Source organism: Lichenostomus cassidix, chromosome 19 (assembly GCF_008360975.1).
Source record: "Lichenostomus cassidix isolate B80296 chromosome 19, HeHo_3.0, whole genome shotgun sequence".
Lineage (NCBI taxonomy): Eukaryota > Metazoa > Chordata > Aves > Passeriformes > Meliphagidae > Lichenostomus > Lichenostomus cassidix.
In genome coordinates, this window is record NC_139499.1 from 8,581,290 (window position 1) to 8,606,032 (window position 24,743).

At 50.8% G+C, this 24,743-nt stretch overlaps 1 protein-coding gene across 5 annotated transcripts in view; it reads right to left on the bottom strand.

The window, feature by feature from the left end:
* Window positions 1-23,161, bottom strand: part of TBX4 (T-box transcription factor 4) — a 32,766-nt gene extending 9,605 nt beyond the window's left edge. Inside the window, exons 1-6 of one of the 5 annotated variants that reach the window (XM_085078490.1) lie at window positions 22,958-23,160; window positions 22,175-22,337; window positions 20,595-20,753; window positions 19,645-19,739; window positions 7,930-8,049; window positions 6,211-6,358 (exon numbers count right to left, since the gene is read on the bottom strand). In XM_085078490.1, coding sequence (XP_084934616.1) covers window positions 6,211-6,358; window positions 7,930-8,049; window positions 19,645-19,739; window positions 20,595-20,750 — 519 coding nt within the window. In that variant the 5' untranslated portion in view covers window positions 20,751-20,753; window positions 22,175-22,337; window positions 22,958-23,160. Of the gene's footprint in view, window positions 1-6,210; window positions 6,359-7,929; window positions 8,050-19,644; window positions 19,740-20,594; window positions 20,754-22,174; window positions 22,344-22,811 lie in introns of all 5 variants that reach the window. The other 4 variants (XM_085078488.1, XM_085078489.1, XM_085078487.1 and 1 more) reach the window with 4 other exon arrangements.
* Window positions 23,162-24,743: the final 1,582 nt, after the last annotated feature.

The window sequence follows — 24,743 nt, forward strand, 5'->3', positions numbered from 1 at the left end:
CAACCAAATAAAACATTCTATTCCCACACCATCTCCAGCAGCTCAAACACTAAATTCTCTGCATCTCATCCCATGGATTTTCCCTTTCCAGGGGAGGAATCACCTCACTGTCCCCAGGCAGGGACAGATTGCAGCTCCACCACCCCAGACTGGGCTCTTCCCAGCCAGTCCCAGCCCTGACTGAGGAGCCTCCCAAATCCACACGTTTGTCCTGGCAATCGGCACGGTGGGGAATAAAAGAAAGGCTGGAAAATCCTGGGAAAAGGTTCAACATGAGCTCAGACAAATAGTTCCTTATGGAACTTATGGCCAAAGCTGGGATTTCTGGGTTTTTTCTCCCTCGGTCCTTTTTCATCTCCCATCAGCTGGAATTCATCGGGTGTTTCCTGGCTTTGGGGTGGATTCCACCTCCACTGGGGCATGGGAGGGTTTGCTCTGGGCAGAGCCCAGGTGTGACATCCTGGGACACCCCACAGTGACCCCACACTGTCACCTGCCCTCCTGCCCCCTGCACAGTGACCTCTTCCCCTGCCCCTCTCCCACCCCAGACTGGACCATTTCAGGACCTGAGTCCAGCTCAATCTCACTAAAATCCACTGCATTTGACTCACACAAACCAGCGATGCAACAACTAAAAGATTGAACAGAGAGAAGTAAATCTTCTTTTCAGCCACCAGCTCCACTGGCCACTTCTTCCCCAGCTATTTAAATGGAAACCCTGGCTCCATCCATCCATCCATCCCTGTGGAATACACACCATTCCCAGGGGCACACTGCTCTGCTCCTTTCTATTTTTCAGCAAACAATGTAAAACTTCACATCGGGCTTCATAATTTATTTGGGCACCACAAGTGCTCTGATTTCCTGAAATTAATGGGTACCAAAAAAAAAAAAAAAAAAGGTTTTTCAGCAGAAGGCTTAGTGATGCTCAGAAAAAATTGCAAATTTAGGGCTGGGCAAAAAGGGTTTTTTCAAGGTTTAAATGGACTGAGAAAAAGGGTGGTTTAGTACTGGGAGAGATTTTTATGTAAATATATATATGTGTATATATATATATATGAATTCTTATATATTATAAAATAAATAGACATATAAATAATATAAATTAAATAAATATAAATATAAATATAAATATAAATATAAATATACATATTGTATATACTCCTTATATAAGAAATCATATATATTAAAAAGAAATCATATCTTTAAAAATGTTATATGCAAAAATATTAATTATTACTTATAAAAATACATAATTACATATATAAATGCAAGAAATTTTCAGCTGAGAATAAGGATTGCAAGTCCCCTCTTGCTCCAAAGCCACCACAGCATTGCTCTGAGGAGGACAAGTGGGGTGAAATTGTGTTTTTCCCCCCAGGCAGGATTTCCCCCGGGAGCGGCCGTGGCTCCTTCCCTCCCTCCCTGTGGTGCTCCCAGGGGGAAACTCTTCCAAAGCAGCACATAAACCTCCCACCAGCACTCGAGAGGAAACTGCTTGGCCACAAGTCATAAAGCAAACAAATAAAAAAAATTATGAATCAAAATTAGGGTTTTGCAAGATTAGTAGGACGTGAAGCTAATTAAAAGTGCCTGAGTGGGTCTGACGGCAGAAAAAGGCTGAGATTTAATTAAGAGAAAAATGAAAAGGAAACCCCAGGAGTAGGGGAAAAATTAAGGCTTTCAGTGATAATCAAATAAAACCAAGTGTGCAAACATTAAATCTGAAGAGAAATAACAAACTCATCAGCATTAAAGAGTAAAGCCAGTAAACAGCAGATTTGGGTCAAGAAAACCAGGAATATCACTTAAGATGCTGTGACGATTGACAGGTCGTCTATAGTATCCTGTAGCTTTAAACCTCTCTTGGTTACAGCTCAGAAACGAAAATCAAAGCTTTATTTTAAAAGCAGATAAAGTAATTATGGCAATTAAAAGGCACCAGCAGCAGCAGCCCAGGAGCGAGGTAGGTACAGGATATGTAACAAAACCAAGCTCAGCAATGCTGTGTTGGGGGGGATTAAATTAAATATCCACTTTTATTTGTCACAACCTTCACTTCTAATCTCCATTTATTTATCTCCTTTGTTTGGCTGGGTTTCTTCCCTGCAGGAATACTTCTATATATTCCAGAATAAATGTATATATTCTTTACATTCCTATTTTTTAAAGCAAATCATTTCCAATCGATCTGGTCCCAGTTGGAACCTCTCAGGAATGCTGATGTGATGCTCCTGCCCTTCCCAAGCTAGCCTGGCTGCAGGAGCTGAGTCCTCTGGCAGAGAGGTTTCATTTCAGTGGAATCACTGACAGCAACAGCACAGCAGCAGCACAAACCCTCCTGGGATGCTCTTGCTCCTCTCCCATTTTCCAGCACTGAGCGCTGCCCTTATGTGACTCTGAGTGTCCAGAGACTCCCAAAAATCAGGGAAGAGAGGCCTAGAAGTGGGGCTGGAATGCTTTCTGCCATCCAGAATCTCCCCTGGGGACTGAAAACCACATTCCACAGGTGCTCAGAAGGATGCTGGGCTCCTGAGCTGCCAGCACAGGTCTGCAGCCACCAACCCAATGTCCTTCCTTAAATCTGCCCTGCTCGAGGTCAATCCTCCAGCCAGTGCCCAAAAAGCCTCCCCACATCCTCCCTGCAGCTCTGAGCTGAAGCCCCTCAGCCACCCCCTCATGGCCCTTTGGTGGCTTCACACCCCCTGAGCATCCCTCACCTGCCAGGGCCAGGAGCTGCCCCACAGCTCCAGAAGGATGATCTCACAGGCACCTTCCACCCCACTGTTTATGTACTTTAAACCCTCAAAGAAAGTGGAATTCCATTCATGGGAATTTATCACTGTGGAGAGACACACTTGGTATTTTCCCATATTGCCCTGAGCCAACTTTCTAAAGAAATAGAGGTGTTCTGTTCCCCTTTCCAACAGAGAGGGGATTTTTGTCCATCCTCTACAGCTGAGACTATCCAGCATATCTGTTAGCACAAAATAACCTGGAGTGATGGAGTCATTCCTGTTTTTCACCTAGAAAACACAGCCAGGCATTTCCCAGGCAGCATCCACTGGGAATGGGCAAGGGATGTGCCACCCTTGCTGGCACTCACAGGATTATTTTCACCTCTGCTGCTGCCCTGTTCCTCCCGTGGCATCAGAGAGCAAAGCACCAGCCCTGCCACAATCCCTCATGCTCATAATCACTCAGCAGCCCCACGTAAATCAGGAGCTCTATCAGGCTGATTATCTCTGCGTGTAATGCTTTGAAAGTACATAAATTCAGATTTCACTCTAAGCATAGGTGGCTTACAATGCTTTCTTTGGGATCAGATAGACCTCACTGTAGCTAAACATTACAGTGGCTGCTGATTTCTTAATCCATTCTCAACATGAACGTTGCTCACTTGTTAAGCCTGGTGTGAAAGAAGCCTTTCATGGATGAAAAATCCCCCCGGAGCAAAATATACAGCCCACGTTTTCAGGCTGTGGTGTGTGAGCTGGGCACAGGCTTACCTGCCACAAAACCTGCTCAACCAGAGGGGTTTGAGGCAGATTACAGAGCTCTGAATTTGTTCTTGTATAAAACTTGCTCAGTTTTCCATGTTTGCATTGATAAATGCCTCCCATGCCTCTGACTGTAACTAATAATTTACCACAACAGATAACAGGCCAGGGGAAGCAGCAGGAGTGAGGTTTGTGAGGCTGGAGAGGAAGGGCTGGGTGTCAGAGAGAGAGGCTTTTCCACATCCTCAGCATGGTAAATAATCTCCAATCTAATTCTGAGGATTGCAGCTAAGGCTTCAGCTCCACGGCTTATTAATTAAGATGTTTATCTTACTTATTTTAAGCCTCAAATGTGCCTCTACTTCTTACAGGGCTGCTTGTCCCTGACATTAAGCAGCTATTACAGTGCACAGAGTCAGGGCATGGATTCACTTATTGATGAAATACTGAGGAATTCCTGCTGCCTGTTTTACAGGTGAGACCCCAGGAGCTGTGCCCATGGAGGGATGGGGACACTGCAGTGGCCCAGGGTGCCAGGGTGGGTGACCCAGCTCAGCTCTGGCTGGGCAGCTGCCCACACACCAAAAAATGCCCCAGCCAAGGCTGCAGAAATCCTCACTCCACGTGGTTTTGAGGTTTGGAGGAAATCAAAGACAAAAGGAAATGCAGGCAGGCTCCGCTGGCGCACGGGAAGGCAAACAAACCCTGTGGCTTCCCTGACTTGTTTTTCTTAGGGAGCTTTAAGAAAGTGTTTGCAGTCGCTGGGAACAAATTCCTAGAAATGAGAAGCTGTTATTATTCCTAACGTAATGCCTTCGTGGGACAGGCCCTGCCTGGCCAGGGACATCAGCCCAACTCCTGGGAGCATTTTCCCCTTCCTGGTGCAGAGTCCAGCTCTCCTCCATGTGCACCACAAGTGGAGCACCACATCTCCAAAGCAGATGATTAATTTAGAAGCCTAACGAGGCTCAAACCCCATTTAGCCAGGCAGGTTGTCACTGCCTGAACTGAACAGCAAAGCAGGCACTTAAAACAGATTATTTCAGGCATTTTCCCATTAATGTGAGAGGGAAGGTGCTGGGCTGTGGTGCAAGGCTGGCATGGCCTGAGGGCACTGAGCAGGACTCATCTGGAGCCACTGCATTACCCTAAAACCCAAACCTGAGTCCCCACTGTCTCACTAGGGAAACTCTGTGGGGAGACAAACAGGCTGTTCATTGGAAAGGGGAGAGGGGGGTGGTTTAAAATCTTCCCTGTTAAAATGCAGCGTTAAAATCTCAGTTAAAAAATGACAAAGTCAGGAAAAGCCGACCGTTTAAAGTTGCAAAACCAACACGGCACATCCTGTTTGTTTTACAGCCACATCGCACATCCTGTATGTTTTATGGTTTACATTTTACAGCATAAACAGTCGTATATTAAGCTGCAGAGTTAACCAAGGGAAAAACACAGAGTGAAAAAATGCCACGTGCAAAGCCAGCGGGTGGGGATGGCCCCGAAATGGTGGCAGGGGTGGCTTTGTGTCACTTTTCCTCTGCAAGCCCTAACGCAGTTGTTTCATTTCATTTCCGTGGTGCTTCCCCCCTTGAAGGGGAGCAGAGATGGGCTGTGATTAATACCAGCAGCATTAAACGGTGCTGGGGAGCCTTTGAAGTCTGCACATGTTGCAGTGGGGTCAGTAGGTTGGGGAGGGGGTCAGGGGCTGGGTTATCACGGGGTCCCTGCCTGAGCTCGGCGCTGACGACACACAGCACCGACATGCGGCTTTTGGAGACTCAAAATTTGCAAAAAATTATAAACACTGGCAAAAACTCTGGATTTTTAGCAGTGTTTTAAGCTGGTGGGGTCATCCTGCTTCTGGAGTCGGTGCCCTAAAGCTCCAGCTGATTTAGTTGTGTCAGAACTGCACTTTCTGGATGGCTTTGGGAGGCGTTGGGATGTTGGCTCCAAGTGAAAACCTGTTCTTTAGAGGGTCCACACACAATCATTTTGAGCAGGACAGATAAAGCCTTTCCCACTCTGCACCTTTCTCACAGCCTCCCTTGCCCCCCAGTCTGCTGCTGCTTAAAACACCATCAGGTTAAAACCCACATTTGATGATGCAAATTTGATTCTCTTACCTGTGGTACAAGGAGGAGCTGATGGCACTAAACCTAGAAGCATTTTAAACTCTCTGTTCCCTTCCTCCCACCAAGGATGGTTTATTTTTACATGACTTTCAGCTCAAATTGTGCACACCAGACAGGTCTGTGTTTTTATATGCAGTATCTGAGCACTCACTCTCCTGGCAGGCTGGAAGGTCCCTTGGTCTGAGTTATTAAATGCACTGGGGAAGAGAACTGTGTGCTTCCCACCTCTGCATTCCCAATACACATGAATCAAGATTTTCCAAATAAAATACTTCATCTTTTACAGGGCTGCCAAAGCCAGCTTGGAAAATCAGGAGTTTATGCAACCTTTTTCTGTGAGCTGCATGTACCACGTGCTAGGGTTCAAAATCCCACAGTGCTACCTGGAAAGTTGCTGGGCACAAGAAAAAATGTCAGTGGCATCCAGCAGGACACAACTAAGCCAGGCATGGCTGTATTTCCAAGAGCAGGGGAAGAACACAGACCCCCTCTCTTGGCATTAAACACAAAATGATGTTGTTTCTCGTTATTAAATGAACTGTGACATCCTCCCCAAACCCCATGCAGAATGTCTCTCTTACGTGTCCAAAGGGATCCAGGTGGTTGTTGGTGAGTTTCAGCTTCTGGAAGGACACCAGCTGCCTCATCCAGTGGGCTCCTGTGGCTGGAGAGTCAGGGTGGACATACAGCCTGCCTGGCATGGCTGGCTCAGCCTTCCCAGCCACCATCCTGCAGACACAGAGGGACACATGGCATCACCTCAGCACTGGGCACAGCCCAGCATGGAGGAGCTTTTTGTCCTTGGAATTACCCCAGCAACCCTCCCAGGACGTGGGAACTCAGGGAGGTTCCTGCTGCTCATGGGGGATTTTGGGATCCCTGTTTCACCATCCCTGCTGCCACATGGAATTTCCTTGGGCCACTGTCTCCACATTGACACTGGTCGAGAAGGAAAGTCTGGGTTTTTGGAAGCCTTCAAAGCCCTTTCTGCATAGGGAGACAGCCCTGCACAGCTCCCCAGGAGAAAGTAGCTGGGCAGGAGTGGTGTGGGTGTGGCTGCACCCCTCACAGCCAGGCAGGGCTCCCACAACCCTTCCCAGCAGGAAGGGGCTGCTTCCCACTCCAAGAACCCTTCCCAAGCAGCTCCCCTTGCCCCACACCACCAGCAGCTCTCATGGACACAAGGCCCAGCCATGAGACATCATTTAATGGCAACGCCCTCATCACTCTGCATTGTTCTCCTCTTATAAAACCCCAATAAAAGCAATATTACCAAAAACAACAGAAACTTTCCAGCAGCAATAAAAGGAAAAGGGGAAACAGCTCTAGGGCTGGCAAAAACTAAATTAAAGAGAGTTAACAACGATCCATCATCTCAAGTTTAATGTCTGAAACACACACAGTGGCCACCGTGGTGCTGAGACCCTCAGTCCACTCCTCTTACCCAGCGGCATTCCAGGACAAAAGCACACGGAAAAGGGATTTTTTTTTTTAAACTAAAGCAGCCCTAAAGTGCAAGTAAATTATTGCTGCTTTCTGGGATGTCACCGGGCTCATTCCCTGTGAAATTTTCCATTGCTTGTCTTTTCACCAGGCAGCAGCCTGTGGAAGGGTTTGGGAAAACCACAGCGAATAGTGGCAGTGAAGGAGGCTGCCGGGCATTTTGGGGGGGAAAAAATCAAAAGAGAAAACAACACGTTTCCTTTGTCAGAGAGCAAAAATCCCAGCTGCCTTTCGGGTTAGTAACTTTGCTGGGAAAGGAGGGGAAAAATAACAGAAGAGAATCAGGGCTCTGAGTAAACCACCCCACATTTTGCTTTAAAGCTGCTCTCCTAAAAGCAAAATATTACTGTAGAAGAAAGGAATTTAAAACTTTTCTTGAGTCACATAGAGACCTAATTTTGAGGGCCAAAATGGACCATTAGATCATGCTGTCCAGCCTCTGGTACAAGGCAGGCTGTGGCTTTACCCTCCTACACTGCACACCTAAAGCATCTTTTCCAAGAAACCTCCCCAGCCTAGAGCACTTCGGGGATGGACAAATCACCAGCCCCAGCAGCACTTTTTTTCCAGCAGCCAAATCACCCATCCTGTTAATATTATTTCATTTTCTATTTGTCTGGTTTAAACTTCCAACCCTGGCTCTTGTGTCCATCATTGCCCCACCAAACAGTGCCCCAGGATGTTGGTGTTCCTCCCGTGGGAAGGTGTTTATGTTGGTTTCTGAGTTTGCACAACAAATGGTTGATCCAATTGCAGTTTCCTTATGGAACAGCAGGCAAACAGAAGTGTTGTCTTACCATTTATTGTCACAGAATTTGTAGCGGTGGTCGTCGGCCGGGACGATGTCGATCAACAGAATGTACTTGGTCTTGGGGTTCATTCCTGTCACTTTGACCTTGTAACTGGGAAACATCCTCCTTGGGAAAAGCAGAGGGTGTCACATTAGTCACATCAGTGAGTGATGGGAGCACTGGAACTGATGGAAACTTGGAGCAGAACCCCAGAAAGCAGATCCACCATCAGGTGTATTCACATGAGGACAAATGAGCTACAAAATATTATCGCTGCTTTTACTATTGCTGCTTTTCTTTATATTATTGGTGCTTTTTGTCACCTGAATTAAACTCTCTCTTTCCAGAGCATGTGCCAGTTCAAAATGAGGCACAAATATGGATGACGATATAGGGAGGGGGATGATGGGCCAGTGCCAGGAAAAGCAGGGTGCAGAGAGAGACATGGGGGTCAAAACACTCCTGTTGGTGGGAGGCTTGGACAAGGAGCTCTCACTGCTGCAGGAGGATCTACCTGGCTTATGGCAGCTTCAAAAGTGCAGATTTCTTGCTGCTGTGCAAGTGTTTGATAAGTCATGGGACCTGACTACATATCAGAAAAATCTGAGCACAAGCTTTGTCGTTCACACGATCCCAATATCCACCAGGTCCCTCCACCACTCCTGTGTTCCCTCCAACAGAAAAAAGGATCAGCAAAGCCTGGGGGAGACAAAGGGTTAAGCCCTATGGTGGTGTAGACAGGCTCCTCTGATTCCTGGATTTCCCAAATTCACAGCACACCCATTACACCTTGCTGCAGCCAGGAGCATGGCAGAGCTTCCCACTGAAATGTGCCCATGCCACTGATTTACCACTGAGTGCAGCAACCAACCCAGAGCATCACATAAAGCAGTCTCACTAAAGAACATTTACATGTGTCTTGCAGACCTGAAGAGTCTTTGTGATATTAAATAATATCTTTTTATAGAGCTGCGGCTGTGGAAACAGCAGATTCCATCACAGTCCAGCCTTGCAATCCAAAGGAGATGGCCCTAATGGATTCTGACACTGCCATGGGCTTCCCAATCCCTCAGGACTGCATCAGCAGCCAGGATTTGCAGGATTAGGCACTTCACATCCTCAGAGTAACTATTTTCTTGGCTCCATCTTCCCCACCTCCTCCTCATCCAGTAAAAACACCCAAGTCAATAGAGCAAACTGGCTCACCACAGCCCTCCAGCCACCAGCCAGGACACAAAGTTCTCCTTCCCGTCGGCACAAGGGGATGGAGGATGAGAATTGCCACATCCCAGAGAAATTCTAATTACGTGAATTAAGATGGGCCCAAGTCCTGATGTCATTTCTCCATCAGACATCGAGGCCACTTTGTCCCCCACTTTATCCCTCCTTTGCTGAGCTGGTCCAGGTCTGCAGCACCATTTTGTCGCTGCTTGGGGAGAAGGCAACAAAATGGGCCCTGTTCAAAATCATTTCAATTGACTCTTTTAACCACCCTGCATAAATTCCAGATGTTTACCATGTAATTAGCCTGGACTAAAAAGGGGTGGTTTACCAATGTCCCTCTTTGATTTTCATTCATAAACTCTGCACTCCTCTTAACCTTGTCCTCCTACAGGTAAGCACCTGGGTAAATACAGTAGGACATTTCAATTTGTGAATACACAGCCCAATTCACACATTGAAAAAAATTGTATAAGGAATCCAATCTGAATGCCAAGATTTTTTTTTTCTTTTTTAAATTAGGCCTTAAAATGGCATTTAAAAATGAAACAAAAAAGAGGAGAAATTGATTAAAAAACAGAAACTACATGGACGCTATTTGACAGTTTGTTGTACCTGCATTGGGGATTTTTACAACATTGAGCTTCTGAATTTCTTTTTCCCTCAATCATTTCATTTACTGTAGAACATCCAAGCTGCTAAAGTAGCTGAACTGATATATTGTAAATGTTAAGTGCTTTTTTAATGGCATTTAAAATTAAGCTTCAGCATATGGAGTTCATATAGCATGGACATGCCTGAGTTTATAATGTTCTTTAGTATAGCCCTCTAAAATAAATACAAAGAGCCAAAGTACTACTATAATATATACAGCTGAAATTCTTTAAGGATAACAAATGGGGACTCACATCTGATTGAAGGTGTTGCTTAACTTGCAAACCACTCACTATCTCGCAGTGGTAGCATTGTGCTCAGCAGTCCACAGACCCAGCTACAACCAAGTTTGCCAACTCTCTGCATTCTTTTCCAGGAAAACACAGGGTAGATTTTAGTAATTTGGCTGTGCATGGACATTTCATCATTATTATTAGCTGCTGCATTTTGGCCTTAAAGAAAAAATATGCGACTAATGTGCTGTCCAGGGACTTGTCAGTTTAATTTTCTTAATGAAAACATATTTCTCAACCCCTTGGCTCGTTTAGTAAATATCTCTTTGCAATATGATACAAACATGGGTTGTGCATTTCTGGTGGGAAGGCATGACAAACCCGAGAGCTGGGGCCAAGGAAATGCAGTCATAGAGATTGAATTAAAAAGAAGGGAAAAAAAAAAAAAAAGCAAGAGACAGCACCTAACATCATGTCCTGGCCCTTATGAAATGTCCCGTTTGAAAGAAGGGAGCAGAAAACCACGGTGGAGGCACCGGGCTGCACCAGCCCTGCCCGGGAGCGAGGCTGTGCCTACAGTGGCTCTATAGAGCTCCCTGTCAGCCCTGGGAAGGGGCCAAAAACCTGCCTGCTTCCCCAAATTTACTACAGGTCAATGGAGCTACTCACAGGCACGAGGAGCTGCAGCTCAGCAGTAGCTTTGCATAAGCAGAGCTCTGGCAGCTCTGCGCAGGCAGGAGCTCCGGGGCGGATGGGCGGCTCCGCCGAGGATGCTCCGCTCCGGCCAGCTCCTGGACAATAGGTTGCTTCATCATCCATTGCTCGGGGACCAGCAGAGGCACAAGAATCACCCAGTGCTGCAATAAAACTTGCCAACATCTTGCCAAGCTCTGGGGAAGCTCAGCCTGGCTTTGGTGGGAGGTCTGAAGCAAGACCCGGGCAGATCCTTGATTTACCCACCCTCCTTCCCGCACGGCTCCAAAGCGGAGGAGAGTTTTGCTGTGCAGAAACTGGGGACAAAAACTGGGAATTTGGGGCTTCCTAGGCAGCGTGTGCAAGCAGGTGGCATCTGATCCTCAGGGCATCTCCTGTGCCAAGGGCAGCTACAGCTCAGTGAGGTTCAGTGATGGGCACAAGTGCAGCACAGCAAAACCCAACTATCAGGTGAAGTTTGAGCCATCAGTACTCAGGAGATTAATTGCAGCAATTCCTGGCCTCATCACCTTTTGTTCAGACCCAAAACCTGTTTGGACACAGTGTCCATGGGCTGCAGCAGATGCCCTGAACATGCCAATGACAACACCGTCCTTGGGTGGGGACACCAGCACTGGGCCAATTTCTTCCAAATTACACTCATTTTTTTGAAAGCCACACGAGGTGTGTGTCCAATCTGGCAGCACAGCTTAGGTGGAGCAGCAGGGCCACTCAGGGAGCAGGAGCCACCAGCAGCCCCAGAGCTGCCCTGCCCACCCAGGGACCAACCATGAGCCCACAGAGCACCCCTGTGATGCACAAGGGACACAGCACAAGCAGCCAAACAGTAGCCCAAACAACCTCTTCTGCAAAACACCAAATTGGTAGGACTCCAGTTTTGGGCACATTTAAACCCATTTCTCCCTCCTCAAGCTCCAGCCCGAGCAGAAGGAACTATCCATTCTCCCCAGCCATGTCCTGAGGGTCTCGTGTGCCCCTCAGAGCTCTCTGCTGGGTTTAGTGGCTCCAACAGGCACATTCCTGTCCCACTCCCTGCACTGTCAGGGACAAAGTGCTGCTGTGCCATGGCAGCAGCTCTCACTGCCCTTCCCAGGGCAAAATGTAAATCAGTTTTTATGCTCACAAGAGAAAGGTACCCTCAAAGAAAGCGATTATGGGGAATGGCTGCAGTGCCTTCGTGTGAGCAGGACACCCCACATGGCATTAAAATCCCCCAGGTTGGCACCCAGTCACTGGGTGATGCCCTGGGGAGGGCAGAGGGGCTGAGCCTGGCTCTGGGGACCATGGGCAGTGGGAGCATCACCAGAGCTTGGCACCACACTGCCACGGCCCCAGCTAAACCACTCCCTGCAGATGAAATGTAGCAAAACCAGTAAAAGCCAGGAAAATAAACAAGCAGCACAATTCCACAGGCCTCCCAAGCTTCAAAGATGATGTGCTAGTGAACTATTTGTTCTGATAATGAAGCAGTCACTGCTTAGCTAAGTTTATGCTAGGCACATTTTATCTCTACATGATATTCACAAATTGTTTTAAAATGAACTGTTAGAATAAGCATCTCTTGTTTATTTATTTATACTATTACCATCCAATCCCCTTAACCGTGGAGCAGCTGCTGACATGGAGCCAAAGCTTCTATTATGTTCAAACAAAGTTTAATTGATGTGTAATTGGCTGGTTGGGTTTGGAAGTGAGTGATAAGAGGAAAGCTTTGCTTTCCTTCGGAGCAGCAGTTCCCAGCCTTTCAGGCTCCCCAGGCTTGGCCACTTCATGGGCATCTCACGTGTGTTTTAATCCCCACATGAGCAGGTCTGATTGATCCTGGAGAGATGGGTGGCTGCAAGGCTCCCATGTCCAATAAAACCTTATTTTTTGGGTAGGGCCCAGCAAGCCAGAAAAGTGGAGAGAATCAGAGCTGACTGAAGAGTGCAAATACTCATCTGAGCAGTGGCTGTGCTGTGCCACGCTGCACATCAGGGACAAACCCCTCAGCACCCTCCTGCTCATCAGGACTTAATCTGACCTTCTCCACTTAGATGCCAACATCATTCCCTATGGATGTCCCTATGGATGCCTTAGCTGAGAAGGGATGTCTCTGACTAGCACAGGGTAAGTAGGGAATTCAACAGGCATTCCCATATAGAAAACTGCATGGAAACAAGACACCTCAGCAACTCAAGCCATGCCTTCACCAAAAGCTGTGCATGCTCTCTGAACTCCATGGATTTATGTGGACTGGTGCTCATTGCACATCCCTGAGGTGTGGATGGTTCTTCAGACACCACTGAATACTTCCTGCTGTCCTTTCGAGGGGGTGAAAAGATCCCCAAGCACTTCAGCAGCTGAAATTCTATTTTTTAAGACAGCAAGACAAAGATTTCCAAAGACAGACAGAGATTTTACAATCCTTGCTTTTGGGGTGGCCAGGTAAAGCAGTGAATGGATTTTTAGAAGCTCCTGGGAAGGTGCTGCCTGTGGCATATCAGGTTGCAGAAGAATCAGAAGAACAACTGCTCACTCAACGTCTTGGTTAACAAGCCATGTCCTGCTGAGATGCCTCCAGCAATAGTTGCAAAAGGCCAAGGCAGATGATATTCCTGCATCCCTGATAATGACTAATGTGGCCCCAAACTCTTCTTGAGAATTGGCCATGGCTGCTTGAAGATGCTTCTCCTTGTCTTCATTGTTAGAAGGGAAGAGAATGGTGTGCAGAGGCTTCAAGAACTATGTCTCCATTCTGATGACCTTTCTTTGTTTTTTTCTAATTTCCCTTCTTTTGACAAGTATTTCTTCCACTGACTTAACGCATCTTTAAAAATAATACTCTCCAGGGCAGATTAAAACAAATTTGGGGATGTCAGCTGTTTCTTTTAGCCTTTTAAATGGCATTTCCTTTTTGATAGATTCTTGCTTTCAGAAAATACTTTAAAGAGATCAAAGAGTTTTTCAACAGGGTCCCATTTTCCCAGTGTATCCTAACCCTCAGTCCCTTATTTCTCTTATCACCCACGCCACTCCGTTATGACGCTCTGTATACAAAGTAAGAGCAGTTAACTTTGAAGTGCTGGATTAGCCCATGCCAGATCCTTGCCTCAGAATAACAAACAATACAGGTTCAACAGGAGTTCTCATCAGTAGTTCATTTTTCAGCCCCAAATTCACTGTCACTAACACAAGCAACATTGAACTCTCAGTCTATGGGCAGATAGGAGAGATTTATCTGGTGGCAGGACCATGACCTAGTGATGAGAAGGTCAGACAGTTAAGGGATTTTTATATTTTGGAATGGCGAGGTTGTATTTTTTTCTTCTGGCTAGCACATCTAATTTTTAAATAAAACATTGTTTCTCACATACTTGAGAACTTGGTGAGCTGGATGGCTGCTTTCATGGTCTAGAAACATTTCCTCTCTTTGCCCCATGGTGACTTGAGTACCATGGGGTGCTTCTCCTGTGCTTTCATTTTGAAGTTGAGCAGAGAAGGTCCCAGTGTGCTGGAGGATGGGAGAGATGATGCCAACAGCACCAACAGCACAGCACAAAGGTGCCTCAGAGGGAACCTGGGCAAAAGTGTGGTCACCAACAGCATTTCAGGGCAGGTTTGCTCTCTCTCCAACCCCTCCTGCTCCACGGGGGCTTTGGAGGAGCAGCCTTGGCACTGGTGGATCCACAGCCCCTGTGTCCAGCAGCCTTTGGTGCAGCAGCAGAGCCCAGCTATGGTTGGCACCTTCCCCAGCTGCTCTGGGCTCCACCAAAGCCTCCCCTCACCCTGCCACAGCTCCAGCACAAGGACAAGATTTGGGAACACCCTTAACCCTGAGCATCCCATGTCTTTAAAAAGCAAGGATTGCTGCTTGAACAGAGAAATATATTAGGAACCAAACTCCCATTCCTGCCTCCTCCTCTGCCTCCCTTGCCAAAACTCTCAACAACTTTAGCAGCACAGCCAAGAGCCATTGGAGTTTGCTCCTGCTTTTTCTCTAAAAGCAGGAGTTTGCCCGAACAGGGTAATTCCAGGACCCCAAATTTAGGAGCAAGCAGATCAAACATTCCTTGAATATCTATTTTATTTCTACGTTTAAAATTGACGGCTCGCATTCCAGCGTTGATCTCGGATATTAAGGCTTGCTTTCGGATCAAAAACCTTCAGCAGAAATTCTTGTAACTGCCTCAAAAGATTCTGGACAAATATTTCCCTTTAATTGTAATGAGAACTGGGCATCCATATGCCCTACAGAGCCATGGAAAATTTAACTTTTAAAGGATTATTCACACAGGAAAGCTGCACCAGCTTAGCCAAAGCATTTATACTTCTTCAGACCTTGATGTCCTAAAAACTAGTTTTATTTTGGTTTACTAAAGTTGATTAGGAACAGATTTTTTTAAACTGAAATAAGCCCCTTTTAAAATGAAACTTGAACATCTAAAGGGGGTTTTGAGTCTTTTCCACACATGCAAGCTGCTTTATTGATTCTATTTTTTTCCTCTGCACTATTTTCCTACATATGCTCCTTAAAACCTGTTTCCACAGAGACCAAAGCTGTTTTTGTACCTGTGCACATCCTGCACTCCAGCCAAAATTCAAATTCAGTATCTTGAGCCTCCTGTTACATCTCAGGGATGGTTCTGCTACCACAGAGAAATTACACGTAATTTTTTCTTCAGGAACCGTTCACAGAAATGTAAGCAGGCATCTTGTGAACTGGCATTTTTCACTGATTAGACAAAAGCTTTATCAAACTGTTTGTCCTTGGCAATATCTGGATAGAAATTGCAATACTGCAAAGACTGGCACCTTGGAAAAAACCTAGAGAACAGCTAAATAAATAATCTAACAGAAAGAAGAAATCCTGAGCCAGGAAGACTCTGGAAGCAAAGATTAACTTCCAGCAGAAATAAAGTCTGAAAGATGAGATTTCACAAAGAATGGTTTGCCACGAGCAACAGAAAAATTTACAATTGTTCAGTGAAATAATAGCACATAAAAGCGAGAGGATGCAATCGGAAAGCCGGATTTTTTATGAAGTCCCTCATTTTCTTTCTGCTTTCCCCACCCCTTGTACAATTTCACAACGATGAAATTGCTAAAATCCCGCAGGAAAGGTGTGCACCCTGCTAGGACAGAGCGATGCCCCCACAGCAGGGCAGCCAGAGGGGAGGAATCCAGATGTTCACCTCCATCCTCTAATGCACCCTGTGCCCTTAACTACCGTCTAGATTGATTTGATTAATTTGATTCAATAGGACCTCATCCACTGGAACTTTTTAGTGGTGGTAGTGGGAGGTGTTTAGATTATGTTTTGTTTAAGTCCTTTTTATTGGAGGGGGGAGGGATTTTTCTGTTGGTTGATTTGGTTTTGGAGGTGTTTTTGTTTGTTTTAACACACACACACATATAGATGCGTATCTATAAGTGTGAGTGTATATTCACAGAAGGCTTTGTGAACAATTATTTCCAAAACCATCACGCACAGCTCGATGTGGGTGCTGGAAAGCCACCACATCATTCCCCTGGAAAGCCGCGTTGGGAGCAGGGATGAGAACCGGGATGCTGCACTGGGAGCAGGGAGTGAGAGCAGCCACCCCACCGGGGCTCCGGGCTGCTCACAGCCCCCTGCCCAACGGAGTTCCCTCTGGAACCACGAAAAACCTGCCCTGCAAAGCTCCCCTCCCGTTCAGCGCCTGAAGGGATCACGCGTGGCTGCTTTTCCTCTCCTTCCCCTCGGTCCGGGCAGCCCGCGGGCACCCAGCGCTCCAGGCAGCGCCGGGAACGCGGCAATCCCGGCACCGCATATATTCAGCCTTTTAAAACCATCAGCAGATAATCCTCTGGAGGAGAAATCCGTAATTAGAGCAAACCTCAAAGCGGAGGAAGGAGAGGAAGGCTCTGAGTGATGGAGCCGGCGCCCACCCTGCGGGCGCTGCCACGGGCGCTCTGAGCGATCCGAGCGCTTTTCTCCAAAGTTCAGGGAACTTTGCTAACATAAACTTTTTATCTTTTGATGATCCTTTTAATATAAAATAATCTCTTTTTTCCCCCTCCCACAATGAAGCAGTCGGACATTAAAAAGATAGCGAGTGCATTTTAAAGATGTTTCCACTTTATAAATCAAACTTTCTTGGCAACAACATGATTTCTATTTCAATGCTGAGCTTGCTGTGTTCTCCTAATATCTCCCACAGATCAGTCCTAAGAGGGAGTAATAATCCCCTAAAGTAATTCTCAGCCCTAAATTCTCGATAATTTATAGTTGGCTCGGTCTGTGGAGCTCCACAAAGAATGAAACAAATGACTCCCCCTTTCCCCCCCAACTAAGTTATCAATATTTGCCTTGTTTATACAAAAAAGCTATTTTACACCATTGCCATGGAATTAACGCTTCCGCTGAGCTTTACATTTCCTCTCCATTGAGTGAACTTGTCATTAAAGTCACTTTTTTTTCTGTTGTTTGAAATTTAAAAATCAGGCTTCCATTTCTTTTCGTTTGTGCCCCTTGAGGTCAGACAGACCTACATTTAAGTGATTTCAACTAACGGCATTCAGGGCCATCTCTGTGCCTGCTGGGAGGGGGATTAGAGTCCTAATTAGTGCCTGCAATTAGCCGCTTTCCCTCTTTCCACACCCCCCCAATGCTAAATGCAAGTGCACACAAATCTCCATTAACCATCGTTGTTTTTTTAATTGGGTCAAGAGGAGGTTTATTATTGCGACTCTCTATTTAAATAGCTTGGGTAAAATAAAATCTGCATGAAGTAATAATTTTCATTTTGTCCTTTGCATGGGGATTAGCAGCAGACTGCAGCCCTGCCCTCAGCTCGGGCACGCATGGCTCAGCCTGGCATCGCTCTCAACCGAGACTGAAATCACCGCGGGATTTCAGTTGTTCGATTTTTCGGCTGTCCTCACGCTAATTATTTTGTGTATTTTTGCAGTCGATGGTACTGCAGAGCCCAGCCCGGGCTGGGAGGGATCGAGCCGGGTCTCGGCACCGGCGGCCGGGAGCTCCGGGGCTGTGCCTCGCTGCTAAAAACCTGCTAAAAACACCCATAAAAAAAACCCTAGCCCTGTATTTTGACACCATTTGCAGCTGAACCCAGTGAAAAAAACCAGTTCTTTTGTTTTGTGTTATTCATCAGCATTTTAGCCATTTCTTTAATAATTTTTTTAAAATTCGAAACTGTTTAAAAAAATTAAATCAAATTCTCTCTGCTCGATGGCACTGCACCGATTTTCACAAATGGAGAATTTGGCTCAAATAACTTAATAAAAAAAATAAGTTTCGTACATCTTGGGGTCTACCCATCCTCCTGAAAGGTGCACTGCCAGCTCCACCGGAGAAGGAATGTGGGACTGAGCCCTATCCATATGGAGCTGTTTAAACAACCCACGTTAAGACTCACACCGAGATAACACGCACGTTTGGGATGCTTAGGGTCTAGAATTTGGTGAAGATATTACACATCCCGCACAGACACACTCAGATCCTATAAATTAAGGGTGAAATATCTGAGGTCTTGATCCCCTCATCTGAGCTGACTTAGGGAGCAGACCTATCCAAATGAATCTGGCTCTTCCCATCAGCAGGCGCTGCACAAGCCCTGAGGTTTTACACACCGAAATAGATGTGATAAGGACAGAGTTACCTGCACGATCACTTCATAAACAGCCACAGAGCAAATAAAGGGAAGATTCCCGGGACATACACCACCTCTCCAGGGGGACTAATGGGAATATCTCGCTTATTAGAGTACAGCTTCCCTACACCAACCAGCACTGCCGGGATGGAGGAAAAAAGAGGGAAAGCGCTCATCAATCCCAAAAATCCAGTGCTGAGGGTTGGTTTCTGGGTCTCACAGTGTGAGCAGCAAACAGGGGAGAAAAGTCCCACACACACACACACACCATGAGCCCTCCCGGCTGCCCTGCACGAAGGATCAGAGATCACAGACAAATCAAAACCGCACAGAAATTATTTGCTGGTTTTTTCCTCTGCTTTCTGCCCGTTATTTGAGTGTCCAGCTGCACAGCTCTGTAGCACGGTGTAAAACAAGCAATCGCAGGGCACGGCAGAACCACTCAGCTGTGCTGGAATTCAATATTAATACCTCAGTTTTTCTTTCCCAGCAGCAGCAATGTGAGCCCGCTGCCGCAGAAGCCAAGGGCAGATACTTTGGTGCCCACAGTGACACCCGGCTAATTTTCTTGGGAATTATCTGATTCCCGAGCCGGTGATGGTCTGAGGTTTAATTCTGGTGCTTAATTTTCTGACATTAATTCTGCCATCTCCCACCAGAGCAGCCCAGGCGGGACGGGAGCCCTGAGCAGACACAGGGTTTGTTCTCTGGGGAACTGAAGCCTCTCTGGGCTCCCTCCCGGGCCTGGGTGTGCACACTGAGGTGGCTCCGATTTGGTAAAAATCATGATTTGTTTCCAAAGGAAGACAGATTTTTTTTTTCCCCCTAAAAATAGCACCCGTTTATCTTTCCGTTTTGAGATTAAAAGAATTTTATACTGCTGAAAGTTTGGTGCAAAGTATCCCAGCACAGGTCTTAAGGCACGGCACAGAAAAGGGAAGGGGGTTTGCTTTGTGGGGAAAAAAAATAAAACCACAATTATGTCAATATCCTAATTAAAAATAATTTTAAAATAATTAGCAGAGAGAATCGGGACTAAACATTTCAAACGACTCCACAACATTTTCTTGCATCCACAGTCCCATTGCCACACTCAAAAACATGCACAGTTTACACTGAAGAAATGATCTTAATGAAATCTGCAATCACAATAATGTTTTTTAAATATCACTGACTGTAGCAGCTCTGCAAAACTCAGTCTTCACAAACAGGGACATTTCACAGAGATCAGAAACAATACATGTTTGCAGGGAATTTTCACTAACCTGCCTGCTTTGGTTATTATCATTTCCGTGCCAGCTTCATGGAATTTCTTCCATAGCTCCTTCTCATGGAGATAGACTTTGATATTTTCTATTGTCTGTAAAAAAAAAAAAATAATGAGAGCAGCAAGAAACGATGGAGAAAACCTGGGAGAAAGGCTGGGAAGGGCCATAGAAGGGCTGGGGTTGGGGACACCCAGGGCCCGCGTTGCAGCCGAGGCTCTGGGCGAAGCCACCAGCCTGTGAGGGAGGAGGACGGAGGCCCAAAAATTCCGCTGTCCTTTGCCAAAAGTAAGAGAAACAAACCGAGGCCGGTTTTAATTGTAGACTTTCACAACCAGGCAGGACACTGCGGCCAAATGGAAATTTTTTTTTTAAACTTTTTCCCCCTAGGCAGAAAAAGTCTGTTTGGGCAGACTCGCCCTAAGGCTCCCAAAAACCGGGGCCAGGAGCAGCCTCGGGGACCAGCGGGGACAACGGATCCGCGCCCAGGACCGCGCTTTGTGCACGGGTGCGTTCTGCGTGACGCCGGGGACACCGCCGAGTCACGGCCGTGCGCGGGGCGAAGGCAGAGAGGCCGCGTTTTATTTAGAGATGGAAAAAACCCGCGGTGAATCCCCCGCCGGGCCGGATCCCCGGGAGGAGCGGCGGCGGCTCCGTCACCCGTCGGGCCCTGCCGGCCGCGGCTCTAGGCGCTCGGGTTCACCCTTTACAGACCAGCGCACCGACGGCGGGAGCGGGGCGGCCTGCTTGGGACAGGGAAAATAAAACAATACAATAATGATAAAAATAAATAAAAATAAAAAGTAAAGAAAAGTGAAGAAAAATGAGCTTTCCTCTCAATCCTTCCCCGGTTCGTCGCGGGGCAGATGCGCGGTGGCGGGCCGGGCTGGTGGCGGGCCGGGCTGGTGGCGGGCCGGGCAGGGCAGGACGCGGGGCCGGACAGTGCGTACCTGCTCGGGGTCGGGGAGCTGCGGGCTGCTGAGCGGCGTGGTGCTCCCCCCGGCTACGCCGAGGACGGGGGAGCCGGCGGAGGTGTCCGCATGGCCGGGCGCGGGGGCTGTTGGAAACCCTTCCTCGGTTTCAGACAGGCTTTTCTCCTGGAGCATTTCCTTGGGGGAGAGAGGCGCAACGTTAGCTCGCGGCTTCGGGGGACACGTCCAACCCCGGCCCCTCGCCCAGCCCCGGGCACGGCCACCTGCGAGGTCAGGCCCTCCCGGCCCGGCCCGTGGTCTTTCCTCGAGCTGCGACACAGGGATGTGACACCGACAAACCCGGGAGAAGCCGCTGTGCCCGGCAGAGCCAGGCCGGGCCCGCCAGCCCCCGCGGGGGAGCCGCCCACGCGTGGCTGCGCTCCCGTTTGAGGCCAGGGCAGCTCATCTCTGATGTGGCCGCAGCCCCCCAGCCCCGACTCTTTCTCCTTTCCCCTCCGGTACCCGGCGGGGAGAGCAGCCCGGCCCGTTCGGTCTCCTGCCCCGTCCCGTCGGGGCTGCGGGGGCTCCGAGACGAAGCGCTGCGGCGGAGCCGGCCGGTGTAAACAGGGGGAGTGCTGGGCTCCGAGATAAAAGGGCCCCTCTTAAACTTGGACGGAGACTGGGAAAAGCCAATAAAGATAAGGTCTGACAGCTCCGCCGGGGCTGCCGCGCATCAACGCCGACTTTTACAGCGCAGAGGGACGCGGCCGCCCGCCCCGCTTGACGGACGGACGGACAGACAGACAGACGGGCAGCGGAGGCGCGGAGGGGAGCAGCTCCGAGGAGGCTGCGGGGTGCCGATCCCGGGGACCGAAACCGGTGCCAGCCGGGGACCTGCGGCCCCCGAAGGAGCACTCCTGTCCCCGGCCCACAGCCCCGGTCCCTGGCCCGAGCCGCCAAGGCCGAGCCGCTCTTCGGGGCAGCGGCGGTGCAGGGAGAGAGCGAGGCTGGGACTCCTAACTCCAGCTCTAGCAGAGCTCCAGGGAGAGCGGGACTAGGATCCCAAATTCCAGCTCCAGCAGAGCTCCGGTGAGAGCAGGGCTGGGACTCCCAGCTCCAGTCGCACCAGAATTCCAGAGAGAACTCTCGCCAAGCAGCCGGAGAGCCAGCCCGAATGTGTGCGGCTGGACACACATACCCCAGCGACCAGCCGCTGTCCCCGGGGCTGGGAGCACCGAGCGGGGAGCACGGTCCGGGGCCCGGTGCCCCGAGAGTTCCGCCGGTCCCTCCCCCGGCTCGGGGTGTCGGGACGGGGCGGCCCCAGCCCGGCCGAGGCGCGGATGCTTTCCGGCGTCCAACAGCACCGCGGAGCCGGGTGACCGGGAGGGCACAGGTGGGAGGTGTCCCCGGCCAAGCCCGAGGGCCAGGCTCCAGCCCCGGACTGGGACCCCGGTGCTCCCGGCACGGAGCAGGTTGGCTGGCGGGAAGCGGCAGGGAGCAGCGGGGCAGGCTGGCGGCGGTGTCCCCACGCAGGCCGGGGCTCGGCGGGCTGCATGGAGCCCCGTACCCTTGGACTCCCCGCACCCTCCCGTCCTTCCCCCCGCACCCCGGGAACTCACACGGCCGGCCGAGGGGCAGGAGGCGCAGCGGGGGGCTCCGGGCTTGGCCTGGGGGCGGCTGCGGCATGAAGGGCATCCGCGGGGCGCTCAGGCCGGGAGCGGCTCCGCGGCCCCCGATGGCAGCGGCGTGCGGGGCATCCCCCGCTGCGCGGATTCACTTTCCCTTGATCTCGGCGGAAAATGTTCCATAAAGATCCAGTTTGGGGCCTTTCGACTCCCTCCCTCTTTGTCTCCCCCCCTCCCTTTTCCCTTCCCCTCCTGTTGCTGACGTTGCCGCTGTCAATCACATCCCCTTACACCGACTCTGGCCCGCTCCGCCCGGCCCGCCCGGCCCGGCCCGGCCCGGCCCCGCGCCCGCCCGACGGTCCGCACCGGGGGGCACCGGCGGGGGCAGCGGCTGCCCGGCCCCAGCGCACCGCACCCGACCGCGGCCTTCCCCGGCCTGCCTCGGCGCTGCGCCGGGCCCGGCGGCGAGCGGAGCCGCTCGTTGCTCCGGGGGGAGCCCGGGGAGAGGGGACATCCTCGGCACCATCGCCCCCTCACAGCCCCGACGGTCCTGGCGCTCCCCGCTGCCTGCCGGGGAGCCGGGCCAGGCTGGGGCTGCAGCGGGGGACATAGGCCGCGCTTGGAAGGGCACCTGGCTGGGCGCGACCCCGCAGTGGGAGCCGGGGTAGCCCGGGAGAGGTGATGGGGAAGAGCCGGGCTCAGGCCTGGGCAGGGGTCCCACCTCACGAGGGGCCCGCCAGCCCCGAGGGGCTCCCTAACCCTACACCGCAGCCGAACCGTCCGTGTCCGCCGGCCTGCGGCCTGCCTTCGCCTGCTGGTCTCCCTACGAGCCCAAGGACGAAGACAGCACTCCCCCTCCTCTCCTTGTCGCCACAGAGAGCCCCGAGCGTTGCCCCAAGGCGGGCAGGAGCTGGGCGGCCACAACAAAGCGGCGGCGAGGCCAGGCCGTCGGGCGGCCCGAGGTGAGGGCTGAGGGGAGAGGCGCGCGGCCCCTCACAGCACCCGGCTGCAGCTCCCTCACCCTGCGGTACGGGCACAGCCTGCTCGGGGCTCCCACCGCCACCAGAAACCCCCAAACCAGGAGGAGAACCCCCTCGGGAGAGTCTCCGAGTGCTATCGCGACTTGAAGGGCCACTCCAGCTCTGCTGTCGCGATTCCCAAGCCACACACACACGCCCTCAGAGCGCTGCCGGCGGGGCTGGCCTCCCGGCGCTCAGCCGACCCTCACACCCCAACCGCGCTACCTCCTGTACACACGCCTATCGCGACAGCTCCACTCCGCGCTATATCGCGACAGCACCGCCGGGCTCTGTGCTGCACCGGCAATCCCTTACCCGAGCCGGGGGTCCCGGGCGGGCGGCGAGGCTCCGCTCGCTCCCGCAGCGCCGGGCTCAGCGGGACCCCGCCATGGGCTGCGCGGGGCGGCGGGGGTCTTACCGGGCTTTTCTTGAAAGTGAATTTAAACCCAAACGCACTCCCACCGTCACGTGGTGCCGAAATTGGGAACAGGAGCAGAATAAAAAGTAAAGTGGGGTCAACCTCGTAATGAACCTTTTCCCCACTCCTACCAAAAAAAAAAAAAAAAAAAAAAAAAGAAAAAAGGGGGAAAAAAAAAAAAAAGAGGACCCTGGCGGGCCGGGGGATGCGAGCTTGGGAGAGGCGAGCGGTTCCCGCAGGAGCCAGCGGGACGGGGCAGGTGAGACCGGGCCGCGGCGTGAGGGGACCGCCACCGTGCTGTCCCCGCACAGGGCGGGCAGCGGCTGAGAAGAGCCTGAGGGTGAGGAGCTGCGAGGGGCAGCGAGCGGCCCGGCTCAGCCGGGGGGTCCGGGAGTGCTGCTCCCGCCGCTGCCCTGCCCCGCTCGGTTCCCCGCTCGGTTCCCCGCTCGGTTCCCCGCTCGGTTCCCCGCTCGGTTCCCCGCTGGTTCCGCGGTCGTGGCTGTCTCTGAGCTGCGGGCCTGGCCGTGCACCTCGCTCGGAGCGCTCCGTCCCGCCGCCGCTTCCCACCTGCGGGCCGGGCTGCCGGTTCCCACCCCGAGCCGGGTTTCAAGGTGAATTTTGGTGTGACTGTGCAGCCGGTACTAGGGGCTCGGGCTTTGTTTGGGTGTCTCCCTCCAGCCCTTCTTCCCGCGGCAAGGACACGGGGAATGCCGGCCGCCGCCTGAGCTTCCCGCCGTTAAATGCGGATTTTTCCCCCTTGAACGAAAAAAAGGGCAGAGGGGGCAATCCCAGGGGTGGAGGATTTAATTAAAGCAGAGCCAAAGACTCCCAGGCCTTCTTCCAGCCTCAGAGTTGCCCGTCGGTGCGAACGGGGATGCTGGAGCGGTGGGGTCTGGCCCATTCCCCGCCGTGCAGCCCCGGTGGAGTCCAGCCGTGCCCAGAGCCCGGACAGCACCTGCCCTCAGCGGGCTCCGGGATCGGTTCCTCGGGTCTCGGCCACCACCGCTTTCCTCATCCCCCGGGCAGGGGCACAGGGCCGACACCGAGGGTTCAAACGTCCTTCTCGGACGGAGCCCCCGGCTGCGGCAGCTCCGTGCGCTTCCCGCAGGCTCAGGCAATTCACGGC